Source organism: Pelodiscus sinensis, unplaced genomic scaffold, assembly GCF_049634645.1.
Source record: "Pelodiscus sinensis isolate JC-2024 unplaced genomic scaffold, ASM4963464v1 ctg34, whole genome shotgun sequence".
Taxonomy (NCBI): Eukaryota; Metazoa; Chordata; order Testudines; family Trionychidae; genus Pelodiscus; species Pelodiscus sinensis.
The window spans coordinates 5,786,161-5,800,357 of NW_027465849.1; the positions used below are offsets into that span (position 1 = coordinate 5,786,161).

A 14,197-nucleotide genomic window follows, 5' to 3' on the forward strand; every position below is an offset into this window, starting at 1 on the left:
CTGGAGGTGGCTCCAGCGGGTGTGGACTGGGTGGCGCCCTGAGCTCCCCGCCTCTCTCGCCCGCCAGCCTCGGCCACCTTTGAGGATTTCCGGATCCGCCCGCACGCGCTCAACGTCCACTCGTACCGCGCCCCGGCCTTCTGCGACCACTGCGGCGAGATGCTCTTCGGGCTGGTGCGCCAGGGCCTCAAGTGTGACGGTACGGAGCCGGGGGCGCGGGGGGCTCCGGGGGGCCGCGGGGCCTTTCCAGGGGCGGCTGGTTGGTGACCTTTGTGTGTAACGAGTGGAGGAGGCCTCACCCCAGTTGGCAGGGGGCTCCCACCATGCACGTGGAGCAGAGCCCACGCTGGGCCCCCCTCTGCCCCGGGGGGCCGCCTCTCTAAGGCGGGGGTGGGGCCGGGGGCCTGGCGCCGGGGACACGCTGCATCTGACCTTGGCTGCGCCGGCCTGTGGCCGTGACCCCTTCGCCACGCGCAGCCGGAGCCGGAGCCATTTACCGTGTAGGTCGTTAACCGACTTAATGCTTAACCAGCCCTCCCTTCCCCCGAAAACCAGACAGAGCCGCGCTGGGGCCTGCCTGCCCCGAGCGGTGCCCCCCGCCCTCCGTCCGTCTGTCTGTGTCACGCTTAGATCGTACCCTACGTCCATCAGCTGGTCTCACTTACATCGTAGCCTCCGTCTGTCTGTCTCACACTTAGATCATGGCTTCTGTCCGTCTGTCTGTCTCACACTTAGATCATGGCTTCCGTCCGTCCGTCTGTCTCACACTTAGATCGTAGCCTCCGTCTGTCTGTCTCACACTTAGATCATGGCTTCCGTCCATCCGTCTGTCTTACACTTAGATCGTAGCCTCCGTCTGTCTGTCTCACACTTAGATCATGGCTTCCGTCCATCCGTCTGTCTTACACTTAGATCGTATCCTCCGTCGGTCGGTCGGTCCGTCCGTCTCTTACTTAGATCATAGCCTCCGTCCGTCCGTCTGTCTTATGCGTAGATCGTAGCCTCCGTCCGTCCGTCTGTCTTATGCGTAGATCGTAGCCTCCGTCCGTCCGTCTGTCTTATGCGTAGATCGTAGCCTCCGTCCGTCTGTCTGTGTCACGCTTAGATCATACCCTACGTCCATCAGCCGGTCTCACTTACATCGTAGCCTCCGTCTGTCTGTCTCACACTTAGATCATGGCTTCTGTCCGTCTGTCTGTCTCACACTTAGATCATGGCTTCCGTCCGTCCGTCTGTCTTACACTTAGATCGTATCCTCCATCGGTCGGTCGGTCCGTCCGTCTCTTACTTAGATCGTAGCCTCCGTCCGTCCGTCTGTCTTATGCGTAGATCGTAGCCTCCGTCCGTCTGTCTGTGTCACGCTTAGATCATACCCTACGTCCATCAGCCGGTCTCACTTACATCGTAGCCTCCGTCTGTCTGTCTCACACTTAGATCACGGCCTCCGTCCGTCCGTCTGTCTTACACTTAGATCGTAGCCTCCGTCGGTCGGTCCGTCCGTCCGTCTCTTACTTAGATCATAGCCTCGGTCCGTCCGTCTGTCTTATGGTAGATCGTAGCCTCCGTCCGTCCGTCTGTCTTATGCGTAGATCGTAGCCTCCGTCCGTCCGTCTGTCTTATGCGTAGATCGTAGCCTCCGTCCGTCTGTCTGTGTCACGCTTAGATCATACCCTACGTCCATCAGCCGGTCTCACTTACATAGTAGCCTCCGTCTGTCTGTCTCACACTTAGATCATGGCTTCCGTCCGTCCGTCTGTCTCACACTTAGATCGTAGCCTCCGTCTGTCTGTCTTACACTTAGATCACGGCCTCCGTCCATCCGTCTGTCTTACACTTAGATCATGGCTTCCGTCCGTCCGTCTGTCTTACACTTAGATCGTATCCTCCGTCGGTCGGTCGGTCCGTCCGTCTCTTACTTAGATCATAGCCTCCGTCCGTCCGTCTGTCTTATGCGTAGATCGTAGCCTCCGTCCGTCCGTCTGTCTTATGCGTAGATCGTAGCCTCCGTCCGTCTGTCTGTGTCACGCTTAGATCATACCCTACGTCCATCAGCCGGTCTCACTTACATCGTAGCCTCTGTCTGTCTGTCTCACACTTAGATCATGGCTTCTGTCCGTCTGTCTGTCTCACACTTAGATCACGGCTTCCGTCCGTCTGTCTGTCTCACACTTAGATCGTATCCTCCGTCGGTCGGTCGGTCCGTCCGTCTCTTACTTAGATCGTAGCCTCCGTCCGTCCGTCTGTCTTATGCGTAGATCGTAGCCTCCGTCCGTCTGTCTGTGTCACGCTTAGATCATACCCTACGTCCATCAGCCGGTCTCACTTACATCGTAGCCTCCGTCTGTCTGTCTCACACTTAGATCACGGCCTCCGTCCGTCCGTCTGTCTTACACTTAGATCGTAGCCTCCGTCGGTCGGTCCGTCCGTCTGTCTTACACTTAGATCGTAGCCTCCGTCGGTCCGTCCGTCCGTCCGTCTCTTACTTAGATCATAGCCTCCGTCCGTCCGTCTGTCTTATGCGTAGATCGTAGCCTCCGTCCGTCCGTCTGTCTTATGCGTAGATCGTAGCCTCCGTCCGTCCGTCTGTCTCTCACTTAGCGCCGAGGCTCTTTGGGCAGGCCTGCTCCAGAGTTTGGACAGCCCGGTGGGGCCCCGATCCCAGGCTGCACCCCACCCCCACCCCCGGCCCCCCGGCCGCCTGCCTGGTCAGAGACGAGGCTCCTCCGTGTTGCAGGTTGCGGGCTGAACTACCACAAGCGCTGCGCCTTCAGCATCCCCAACAACTGCAGCGGGGCCCGCAAGCGCCGCCTCTCGGCCACCTCCCTGGCCACCTCTCAGTCCCTGCGTCTCGCCACCTCCGAGTCCCTGCCCTGCGCCTCCGACGAGCTGGTAAGTCCCCCCCCCCCTCCAGGCACAGCTGGGGTCCCCCCTGGCCCTGTATTGAGAGCCTCTCTTGGCCCGGCCTTGCCCGTGTGTCGTGGCCACCTGAGCTGTGTGTCAGGGCCCTTGTATTGCCTGGCTTGGGGAGATTCTCCTCAGGCTGGTGGGGCAGTGCCTGGGCGCCGGAGTTGGGGGTGATCTGGTGTGTGTCCTCACTTTGCCTGGGCAGTTCAGAGCCATGGCAGGCCCCAGCTGGTCCCACCCCCAAGGGAGCCAATTACCCCACCCCTGCCCCATGGCAGCACTAACTGACCCTTCAATGGCCGCTGCAGTGCAGGGTCGGCCGTGCAGCGCGACTCCCCTTTTCCTGTGCTGGCAGAGCAGGGCTCTTGCCTCCAAGACTTTGAAAGCCCATTTCCTCCATCTGCCCCCTGCCTGCTCCTTTCCCCACATCCTGCCCCCCTCCTCCTGCCCTCCCCCCTCCCAGAGCCGGAGCCCCATGGAGATGCTGCCGCGCCGGCTCACCAGCACCTCGCACATCGGGCGTCCCATCGAGCTGGACAAGCTGTTCCTGTCCAAGGTCAAGGTGCCCCACACCTTCCTCATCCACTCCTACACCCGCCCCACCGTCTGCCAGTTCTGCAAGAAGCTACTCAAAGGGCTCTTCCGCCAGGGCCTGCAGTGCAAAGGTGAGTGAGGGAGGGCGGCACCAGGCCCTGAGAAGGGCCGAGATGGGGAGCGGGGTTCCTGCGAGCGGTGGAACTCCTCGCCGCAGGATCCTCCAGCGCTGTAACGGGATGTAACAAGAGGCTGGGTATTTCTCTGGGAAAGGGGCTTCTACGCTCATGTGTCAGGGCCTGGGGTGGCAGAGGGGGCGGGGGGAGAGTCTCCCCACCCGCTCTATATCTAAAAAGCAGGAGTGACCGTGCTTCCCTTTGAAGCTTTCTTAACCAGCTGCTGTTTAGAGCTGGGGACCTCAGGCTGGCTGGGCCCCTGGGTCTGAGCTGGGGTATCAGGGAGGCCCAAATATGGGATCCAGAAATGGCTTGCACCCCCCCTCCCCCCGAAATGATTGTGCTGGGCGCTGCACAGGCAGCTGCTTCTGGGGTGGGCCGTGGCAGAAGGGGCGGATTTCGGGAGGCGTGGGAAGAGACACAGCTGGTCCCTGCTGCGGCACAGTGCCCCCTGGTGAGATGGCGGGGTACTGCCGGGCACTGTGGGGAGGGGGTTGGGATGGTGGAAAGAGGGGGGCCCCCCGCTGGCCCCCCCTGAGGCTCTCCCCGCTTTCAGACTGCAAGTTCAACTGCCACAAGCGCTGTGCCACCCGGGTGCCCAACGACTGCCTGGGCGAGACGCTCTTCAATGGCGGGGGTGAGTGGCAGCCGGGCGCGGGGGGGAGGGGACGTGTCCTGGTGCCACTTCCCCGGGGCTGGGTGGCAGGACAGGACTGGGGGGGGCCTGTCCTCCCCCTGGCGTGTGGGCTGGGAGAGGAGTCTCCTCTGGCCCCTGTCTGCCCTGGGGCTGGAGCGGATGCAGAGAGGAGGGGGCCCCGGGGGGTCTGTGGGGCAGTTCCTGGCCCCGGCGGGGCTCCCGCACCCCATGGCTGATGCCCCCGCCTCGGGCGCTTCCCTCCAGACGTGCCCATGGAAGACGTCAGCGACCTCAGCGACGCCGACAAGAACTCGCTGATGGACGAATCGGACGACTCGGGCATCATCCCCGGCTCGCACTCGGAGAACGAGCTCCGCGGCGGGGACGACCCCGACGACGACGCTAACAAGTCCCAGGGGTACAGCCTTGCCCCCGCCATCACCCCCGCCCCGCCCTTCCCAGCGTCCTGGGGGCAGGACCAGAGGCCCCTGGGGTTTGGCTGCCACCTGCCGGCAAATGCATTTCCAAATATCCCCCAACCGTTCCCCTCCGCCCCCCCCCGATCGCTTCCCCCCAGCCTCTTCCTGCTAACCCAGCCCTGGACTTTCCTCGCCCCCAAACCTGCCGATGGGCCCCCCCCCAGCTATCTCAGACCTGGGCACCCTCCAATTTCCTCAGCTCTACTCCGTCCTCCGTCTCGATCCACAGTTATCCCAGCCAGGAGTTTCCCCATCCACAGATCTGCCGATGCTCCTCAGGGCTGCCCCCCAGCTGCCCCCACACTGTCCCAGTCTTGAGGTTCCCCTCCGCCGCTCCCTGTTCCCCGTAGCCAACGTATATCTTGTTCCCCCCCCCCCCAGATCCATGGGCTACATCCCGCTGATGCGGGTGGTGCAGTCGGTGCGGCACACGAACCGGAAATCCAGCACGGCGCTGAAAGAAGGCTGGATGGTTCACTACAGCAGCAAAGACACCCTGGTGAGTGGGGGTTGAGTCGCCCGGGAGAGTATGGCTGTCACGGGACACTACACTGCACAGTGACTAGGCTGTTGCTGTGCGTGAAATTCCCTATTTACGCTATCCTCCGAGCAAGAAAGGCTGGATGCAGCTGGGTGGGCTTGCAAGCTCTGTAGCCAGACCCGACCTGACACAGGCGCATGCTGGGAGTAGGACTAAGAACAGAAAGAGAAGGAACCGCATCCTAGGTTGCAGGCAGAAGGAACAAAAGTTTTAGGATCTCGTCACCTGGCCCCCCCTCAGTGCCCGGCAGAACTTTATCTTTGACCAGCCTTCAGGCTGGAAACAATATTTTGCAAGATCTCGCATTGCTACCAAGCTCCACGAGGAAACAGGAGAGATTCAGGTATCATCTTGAACACCCACGCTGAGGACGCAGGAAGAGCATGTCTTTAAATCCTCTGACTTCACTGAAGCCAGGCACAAAGGAGTTCTGCCGGGTTGTGGCGCGTTTCCACCAGAGAATTGAAGAATCGGGGAAAGGTGGACCGTTTTTCAAGAACTCTGCCTGTAGTGACTGAAAAATGTGATTCTGGGAATCCAAACCATGAAAATATCCGAGACCGGCTTGTTGTCGGGTTAAGAGATAAAAATCTTTCACAGCAGCTACGATTAGAGAGACGATTTAACCCTAGCCAAAGCGATCCAGAAAGTGCAATACAGTCAGAATTAGTCACACGACAGATAAAAAGCAGGAGCAACTTGAAAAACCTGAAAGTAACTTAGGCTTGGTCTCCACCGCCAATTTATGTCAGCGCATTGCTCAGAAGAGTGCAAAACCTAATTCCCGACAGACACCTACACTGACTAACCCTGGTAGAGACAGGGCTGGGTCAGTGAGGTTATGTCTAGAGACTGCCACCTTTTTCTGATCGATTTGTTGGAAGAGACTTTTCCGAAATTTGGCCTGTGTACACTGGAAGAACACCCAGAAGTATCCTGGAAAAGCTCCATAGTCTAAACATAGCCTGAGAGGGCTGTTCTTACCAAAATTTACTGCTGCCTCTGTTTTCTCCCATCGGCGTAGTAGCGTCTGTGAGTGTTTTAACTGTAGCCCTGCCTTAGAAGCTGTAAACAGGCATTAAAAGTCTTTAAAACCCATAAAACTCCTGAGGCAAGGGGAAAGAACTCCCCGGCCAAAAGGGGCACATTCCAGAGGTGGAAGAGGTGGAAAAAGTCATATCCATATGTCGCAGTCAGACTCAGAAGGGTATTAAAATCACCTTCAACCTCTCCCTGAAATCACCTGATGCAGCTCTGAGGAACCCTGGCGAGAGCTAATCTGCAGCAGCCAGGCCTACATGGGCGGAGAAAATCGATGCAAGATACGCAACTCCAGCAACGTCAGTTGCATAGCTGGAGTCGACGTACCTTGTGTCAAATTTTCTGGGGTGGTCCCAAAGTGAGATGTTGACAGGAGAAACTCTCATTAACTTCCCTTATTCCTCACGACAGCAAGGAGTACCTGGTCAAAGGGGGCGCCCTCAGTGTTCGATTTAGTGGGTCTTCGCCAGACCCGCTAAATCAAACCCTGGAAGATCGATCATCAGAGCGTCGATCCTCCAGTAAGTGGAGACGTGGGCACAGACCCAGCCGCCGCATGGCAACTACAACGGGGTGCGTGAGGAGAACGGAAGAGAATGTGTTTCTCGTGGACTTTTAAAAGGAGATTCCGTGCAAATCAATGTCAGAGATGACGCTGAACCTTTCAATGTGCAAGGCCCTCTCCCAGACCGACCATGGAGGAGATTAGCATCAGATAGATGCGGATTCAGAAGACATGGTGGTGTGGTGGTTGTGGGCTGTTTTTCCAAGTGCTCAGAGCGAAAGCACTCGCAAGATGTAACGTGTCGCAGTGTTATCGAGTGACCGACATGCACGTTCACATCCTTTGCTGTTCAGAACACGAGCCCCACAGCAGAATTTGAGTCATTCCACCCCAAATGTGAGTTTGATCATATTCCTAGCAGCTTGCAAGGAAAGGAGTGACAGAGAGACGGACAGACGCCCAAGGAAATCCCATGACAGACCCGTTCCTTGCTCTTCCGCACTTCAGATCAACACCCACGACGGCAACTGGGTCTGATCTGGCACAGCTCCAGACAGGAAGACAACTCTGAGCTCCTGTTCTGACTTGGAAGAGAACCTGTCTCAGTGCCCCATCACGGAGAGAACAGTCACCTTGGGTCAAAGGCTAAAAGAACGTCCGGATGCTATCATGGCAGATGTCCCTTGGAGAGCTACCCACTCTAGAACCCGTCTTCATGTCCAGTGGGCGACGGAGAAAGGAAGGACAACTCCAGCTGTCGCCGAGAAACAGAATTCATTGCCTGGGCTATACGGGATCGAGGCCGACAGCGAAGATACCAATGGAAACCGCCGCTGCCAAGTTTGTTCCTCGGCACGAGCAATCGGCAGAGCAAACTCTACCGGTGGCGGCTGCAGGACGGGAAGACGACACAGATTCCAAGTGGCGCACGGCCTGTGGTTGCAACTGCCAGCCAGCCAGAAGGCCCAGTGGTTCCAGTCTCAGGTGGTGTAAGTGGCAAACCGACACGATTCCCAGAGAGGGGGCAGGACAAGCCGCCGGGCACAGACTAGGTGACGCTGGTGTAAAATGGCACGCATGGGAGGAACGTGGCTATTAAAAGGGGACAGGGACTAGGATGCTATGTTTTTATTAGACCATTCAGCCACTCGCTGGCACCATGTGACGGGTTTATGTAAATTAACTTTGAATGGTCCAGGACCATGATGCTGGGAGTCCCCATTCTGCACTGAGCGGGGCTGTGACCTTCTCCCAAGGGAACTAAGCTTGTTTCTTTCCCCTCCCCAGAGGAAGCGCCATTATTGGCGCCTGGACTGCAAGTGCATCACGCTCTTCCAGAACAACACCTCCAGTCGCTACTACAAGGTAAGGACCCCAGACCCCAGCCTCCGCTGGACCTGCCTGGTACCGGCATCACAGGGGACAGGCAAGCCCATCAGAGCGCACCTAGCTTGTCTCCGACCACCTGTTCTGCCCAAGAGGCGCAGGACAGTCAGTTCCCCCAGCAGAGGTGGAGATGTGCCCTCGAGGCTCACCAAGACCATCCTCATCCAAGGTGGGGTCTGTTCCTCCAAGGGAGATGGGGGAGTCGTCCCCAGCTGAGTGTGCTCCAGGGTGTATAGGTTTCAGTGTCCCCGGGTTTCCCCAGCCTGCTCCCCTGCTACGTTTCACACCATCAGTCCTGGCTAAACATCCGTGTGTATGTATGTGTGTGTGTGTGTCTCTCTCTCTGTCTCTGTCGCCTCCTGCTGGAGATGGTGGGCATTGCTATCTGTCTGTAGCCCCTGCTGGAGCGAGGGTGTCCTGCTCTGTGTATGAGTGTATGTGTTTCTGCAGCCCCTGCTGGAGGAGATGGGTCCCGCTCTGTGTGTGTGTGTGTGTGTGTGTGTGTGTGTGTGTGGCCCCCTGCTGAGGGGATGGGTCCCAGTGTGTGTGTGTGTGTGTGTGTGTGTGTGGCCCCCTGCTGAGGGGATGGGTCCCAGTGTGTGTGTGTGTGTGTGTGTGTGTGTGTGTGTGTGTGTGCGGCCCCCTGCTGAGGGGATGGGTCCCAGTGTGTGTGTGTGTGTGTGTGTGTGGCCCCCTGCTGAGGGGATGGGTCCCACTGTGTGTGTGTGTGTGTGTGTGTGTGTGTGTGTGTGCGTGCGGCCCCCTGCTGAGGGGATGGGTCCCGCTGTGTGTGTGTGTGTGTGTGTGTGTGTATGCGGCCCCCTTCTGAGGGGATGGGTCCTGCTGTGTGTGTGTGTGTGTGTGTGTGTGTGTGTGTGTGTGTATGCGGCCCCCTGCTGAGGGGATGGGTCCTGCTGTGTGTGTGTGTGTGTGTGTGTGTGTGTGTGTGTGCGCGGCCCCCTGCTGAGGGGATGGGTCCCGCTGTGTGTGTGTGTGTGTGTGTGTGTGTGTGTGTATGCGGCCCCCTGCTGAGGGGATGGGTCCTGCTGTGTGTGTGTGTGTGTGTGTGTGTATGCGGCCCCCTGCTGAGGGGATGGGTCCTGCTGTTTGTGTGTGTGTGTGTGTGTGTGTGTGTGTGTGTGTGTGTGTGCGCGGCCCCCTGCTGAGGGGATGGGTCCCGCTGTGTGTGTGTGTGTGTGTGTGTGTGTATGCGGCCCCCTGCTGAGGGGATGGGTCCCGCTGCATGTGTGTGTATACGGCCCCCTGCTGGAGGGTATGGGTCCTGCTCTATGTGTGTGTGTTTATGTGTCTGCGTGTGTGTGGTTACCCATCACCACCTCCTTTGTGTGAGAGGCCCCGCACTGCGAACTTGGGCTGCTCAATAATCTTTTGCCGAAAGTCTTTTTTTTCCCTCTTAAAACACATTTTTGGGTGGGAAAAGTTTCGTTGTTGATGATTTGTTAATGGGAATTCTGCTAACACCTACTTTCCTTCGTATAAACCACGAGGAGTCCCTTTGGAAAAACTTAAAAAACAACGACTAGTCTTGCAGCACCTTGAGACTAACAAAACATGTAGCTGGAATCATGAGCTTTCATGGGCACAGCCCGCTTCTTCAGGTGACTGCAGTATTAAAAGTCCAGATCCAAAATACATAGGGGGGGGGGAAAATTAGAGTGTTCCTGTTACAAGAAGCTGATAGAGAAGGTACAAATTGTTCTTAAGTACCCTTCGTTAAGTTGGTTAAGTCATTAGGATGTGGAGGGTCGTGTGCGAGCCAGGTAATATCTGTATTCAAACCTTTGTAATGGCTCTCATGAAAATTCACCCGCTGCCCGAAACCACAGCCATGCTGGTTTGCAACAGAGCTGCTGAATGCGCAAGGACCAGCTCTCGCTCTCTGCTTTGTGCAGCTCCTTGCACACAGTAAACAGCACTGCCCGGGCAGCACCGGCAACGGCATGAATTCACAGCACAGACTAGCACCCCCCGGCTTTCCCTTGTAAATGAAGTTAAGTTCCAACCTTTCCCTGTGGATTTGGCTTGTGGAATTGGCTTGAAACAACAGGGTGACTTGGCGATCCATTAATGAGTGTCCAGGCAGGTTAGAGTGTCTCCAACAGTTTTCTGTGTGTTGCCTTTTCAGAGATCTGATTTGTGTCCAGTAATTCTTTCCCGTAGAGACTGTCCAGTTTGGCCAATATCCATGGCAGAGGGGCACTGCTGGCATTTGATGGCATAGATCACATTAGTGGATGTGCAGTTAAATGAGCCGCTAATGTAGTAGGTGATGTGGTTGGGTCCAGTGATGAAATCGCTTGTGTAGCTGTGTGGACAGCATTGGCGCCGGGGCTGATTGCAGGGCTGGGTTCCTGGATGATTACGATGGAGGTGTGCTGCGTGGTTACTGGAAAGAATTTGTTTCCTTCCCTACCATCCCCTATTTATTTTGGATCTGGACTTTTAATATTCCAGTCATCTGAAGAAGTGGGCTGTGCCCACGAAAGTTCACGATACCATCTCCACGTTTTGTTAGTCTTCAAGGCGTTGCTATTGGTTGTTTTTAAGTTTTTCCAGTTACAGACTCACTCGGCCACCCCTCTGAAATTTATTTGGGATTAAGGGTTTGTAAGCCCAGATAAATGTGTCAGTTTTGACAGTGCAATAGGGCTTGTGGTTTTTGCTGAAAGAGCCTAATACGACTACCCCTCTGAAACGTATTTCTTTGGTATGTTGCGGTGATGTTGAATTCCCGCTCTCTTGATTTCTCACCCTCCACCCTGGTTTTCTTCTCTCTGGAAAAAGTGGGTGGGAATAATAGAATCATAGAATACTAGGACTGGAAGAGACCTCGAGAGGTCATCGAGTCCAGTCCCCCACCCTCAAGGCAGGGCCAAATACTGTCTAGACCATCCCTGATAGACATTTATCTAGCCTACTCTTAAATATCTCCAGAGATGGGGATTCCACCACCTCCCTGGGCAATTTATTCCAGTGTTTGACCACCCTGACAGTTGGGAACTTTTTCCTAATGTCCAACCTAAACCTCCCTGGCTGCAGTTTAAGCCCATTGCTTCTTGTCCTATCCCCAGAGGCCAAGATGAACAAGTTTTCTCCCTCCTCCTTATGACACCCTTTTAGATACCTGAAAACCAATCATGTCCTCTCTCAATCTTCTCTTTTCTAAACTAAACAAACCTAATTCCTTCAGCCTTCCCTCACAGCTCATGTTCTCTAGACCTTTCATCATTCTTGTTGCTCTTCTCTGGACCCTCTCTGATTTCTCCACATCTTTCTTGAAATGTGATGCCCAGAACTGAACACAAGACTCCAATTGAGGCCTAACCAGTGCAGAGTAGAGCGGAAGAATGACTTCTTGTGTCTTGCTCACAACACACCTGTTGTGTGTGGGAAATGAGTGTGTGTGTGTGTGTGTGTGTGTGTGGGAAATGAGTGTGTGTGTGTGTGTGTGTGTGTGTGTGTGTGTAAGTAAGATAATTCCACTCTTGCTCCTTTCCACGTGAAAAGTTTTGGGGGACAGTATTCTCAAAAGTCAGAAGTTCTTTCTGTTTTTAAACATCATTTCTCTCCTTTTCCACCGGGGAGGAAAAGAGAAAGGACTCCTTATTTTAAAAAACCCACAGTGATGTGGAGGGGAGAGGAAATGAGAGAAATAAATAAGTTAATAAATGGGGGGACTCCGAACATTGGGAGGGAACATTGGGAGAGCCACCTGTGCCGAACTGCTCCGGATTTCGCCCCTGAATCTGTGGGTGGGTTCCCGTTGCAGGAAATCCCACTGTCGGAGATCCTGGCAGTGGAACTGGCCCAGAACTTCACCCCGGTGCTGCCGGGCGCCAACCTGCACTGCTTCGAGATCGTCACGGCCAACGCCACGTACTACGTCGGGGAGAACTGCGCTCCTGCCCCGTGCTCCGCCAGCCAGCAGCACAGCGGGGTCGGGCTGGAGGTGGCCACGGCCTGGGAGAATGCCATCCGCCAGGCCCTCATGCCCGTCATCCTGCAGGATGCACCCAGTGCCCAGGGACAGGCCCCCCACAGTGAGTGAGAGCCCCGAGACCTCGGATGGGCTCTGGGGCTGTCGGGAGAGAGCCCCCCTCCCAGCCTGCTTTGTGCAGCAGAGCACCCCCTAGCAGAGGGCTGGGACATTTGGGCCAGCACTGTGGGGAGAGCGCCCCCTACTGAGCATCCACGTGCTCCCTGCAGCACAGCGCCCCCTAGTGGCTAACTGAGCATTTAGCCCAGTGCTGGCTGAGGAGAGCGCCCCCCCCACTGAGCCTTCAGCTGCTCCCTTCAGCACAGCGCCCCCTAGTGGCTAACTGAGGCCAGTGCTCACTGTGGGGAGTGCGCCTCCTACTGAGCCTCCACCAGCTCCCTGCAGCACAGCGCCCCCTAGTGACTAACTGAGCATTTAGCCCAGTGCTGGCTGAGGAGAGCGCCCCCCCCACTGAGCCTTCAGCTGCTCCCTGCAGCACAGCGCCCCCTAGTGGCTAACTGAGGCCAGTGCTCACTGTGGGGAGAGCGCCTCCTACTGAGCCTCCACCAGCTCCCTGCAGCACAGCGCCCCCTAGCACTGGGCTGGGACATTGGGGCCAGCACTGACTATAAGGGCACAGCACCCCTTGCTGAGCTTCTGCCTGCTCCCTGCAGCGCAGTGCCCCCTAGTGGCTAACTGAGGCATTGAGACCAGTGCTGATTATGGGGAGAGCGCCCCCTACTGAGCTTCCAGCTGCTCCCTGCAGCACAGCGCCCCCTAGTGCCACTCTGGGACTTGAGGGTCCTATTGGGCATCCCCTTTTGGGTGGCCATCACTGTGGCCTGCAGTGCCCTGGGCATCTCCCATCCGAGCGCAGGCTGGTCCTTGTTTGGATTGGCCAGGAGCCCAAAGCACCAGCGTCCTGTCAGACCCTTCTGGGCCTAGCCGGGCAGTGTCCCGCAGGTGGGAGGCAGTTGTCCTGCAGGGGCGACATCGATCTCACCGAGGGAGAACCCAGCTGGTTCTGGGGATGGAACTTGGTCTCCATGTAGCTGGAAGCAGCTCAGCTCGCAGACGCTGGCGCCCCTCGGGGATCAGGGTTGGGAGCAGGAATTTGACACGCTTTGTCCCGGGTAGGATTTCATGTCTGGTACACAGTCTGTGGGGGGGAGAGTCCTGATTGGGTCAGACCAGCCCTGCCTGGTGCCAGTGCCAAATCACAGGCCCCTTTCCCCTTCCTAGGGCAAGCGTCGCTTAGGATCTCCGTGTCCAACAGCCAGATCGAGGAGAACGTGGTGAGTATAAGCTCCCGCTCCCGGTCTCTGTGTATAGAGAGGAAACGTGAGCAAACGGGCCAGGAGGAGTACAAAAGAATAACACAAAACCAGAGAAGCCCAGGGCACAAAACGAGCTAATTCTGCACGCGACAGAAAGGATGCTAAGGAGAAAGAGAAAGGGAAAAGGAGAGTGCAGGCCCGCTACTCAGCCGGGAAGGAGCACTAAAAACTGGGGCATCGGGAAGACGGCGGCGCTCCTGCCTGTTTTGCTTCAGTGGTCTCGGAAAAGGTTAATTTGCAACCAGGCACTTAACAGTAACAAGAAAAGGGAAGCGATGCAAGCCCAAATAGGGGAAAAATCAGGTAGGGCTATTCTAGTCATCGGGTGAAATGCCCCCGGTGGTACTTACGGAACTAGCTACAGCAAAATCGTGGAACGGTTGACAAATATCTTCAAAGCCCGTGGAGTGCAGGTGAGGTCTGTGTGTCTGTCCGGGTGTTCAAGGACTCCTCACTGGTAAGTGTGAGGACCACCAAATTCATTACACAGCTTCCTCTGATCATCACTTGAAGCATAGTCAGGTTTGGCTGTGCCAGGACAATGGGACACGCCTGGAATGAGATTGCGTCTCAGAAAAGCATACAGAAAAGAGACAGAATCACCAGGCAGGGGAAAGGGGCTGGCGAGGGGTGTGCCCCCCCCATCCAGGACTGCCCCCT

The 14,197-nt window shown here is 56.6% G+C and overlaps 1 protein-coding gene across 2 annotated transcripts in view; it reads left to right on the forward strand.

The window, feature by feature from the left end:
* Positions 1-14,197, forward strand: part of PRKD2 (protein kinase D2) — a 40,480-nt gene that overhangs the window by 18,077 nt on the left and 8,206 nt on the right. For both annotated transcript variants that reach the window (XM_075915006.1, XM_075915005.1), the window contains exons 3-11: positions 68-199; positions 2,735-2,889; positions 3,368-3,569; positions 4,171-4,251; positions 4,516-4,669; positions 5,112-5,229; positions 8,105-8,182; positions 11,994-12,264; positions 13,443-13,495. In XM_075915006.1, the coding sequence (XP_075771121.1) occupies positions 68-199; positions 2,735-2,889; positions 3,368-3,569; positions 4,171-4,251; positions 4,516-4,669; positions 5,112-5,229; positions 8,105-8,182; positions 11,994-12,264; positions 13,443-13,495 (1,244 nt within the window). The remainder of the gene's footprint in view (positions 1-67; positions 200-2,734; positions 2,890-3,367; positions 3,570-4,170; positions 4,252-4,515; positions 4,670-5,111; positions 5,230-8,104; positions 8,183-11,993; positions 12,265-13,442; positions 13,496-14,197) is intronic.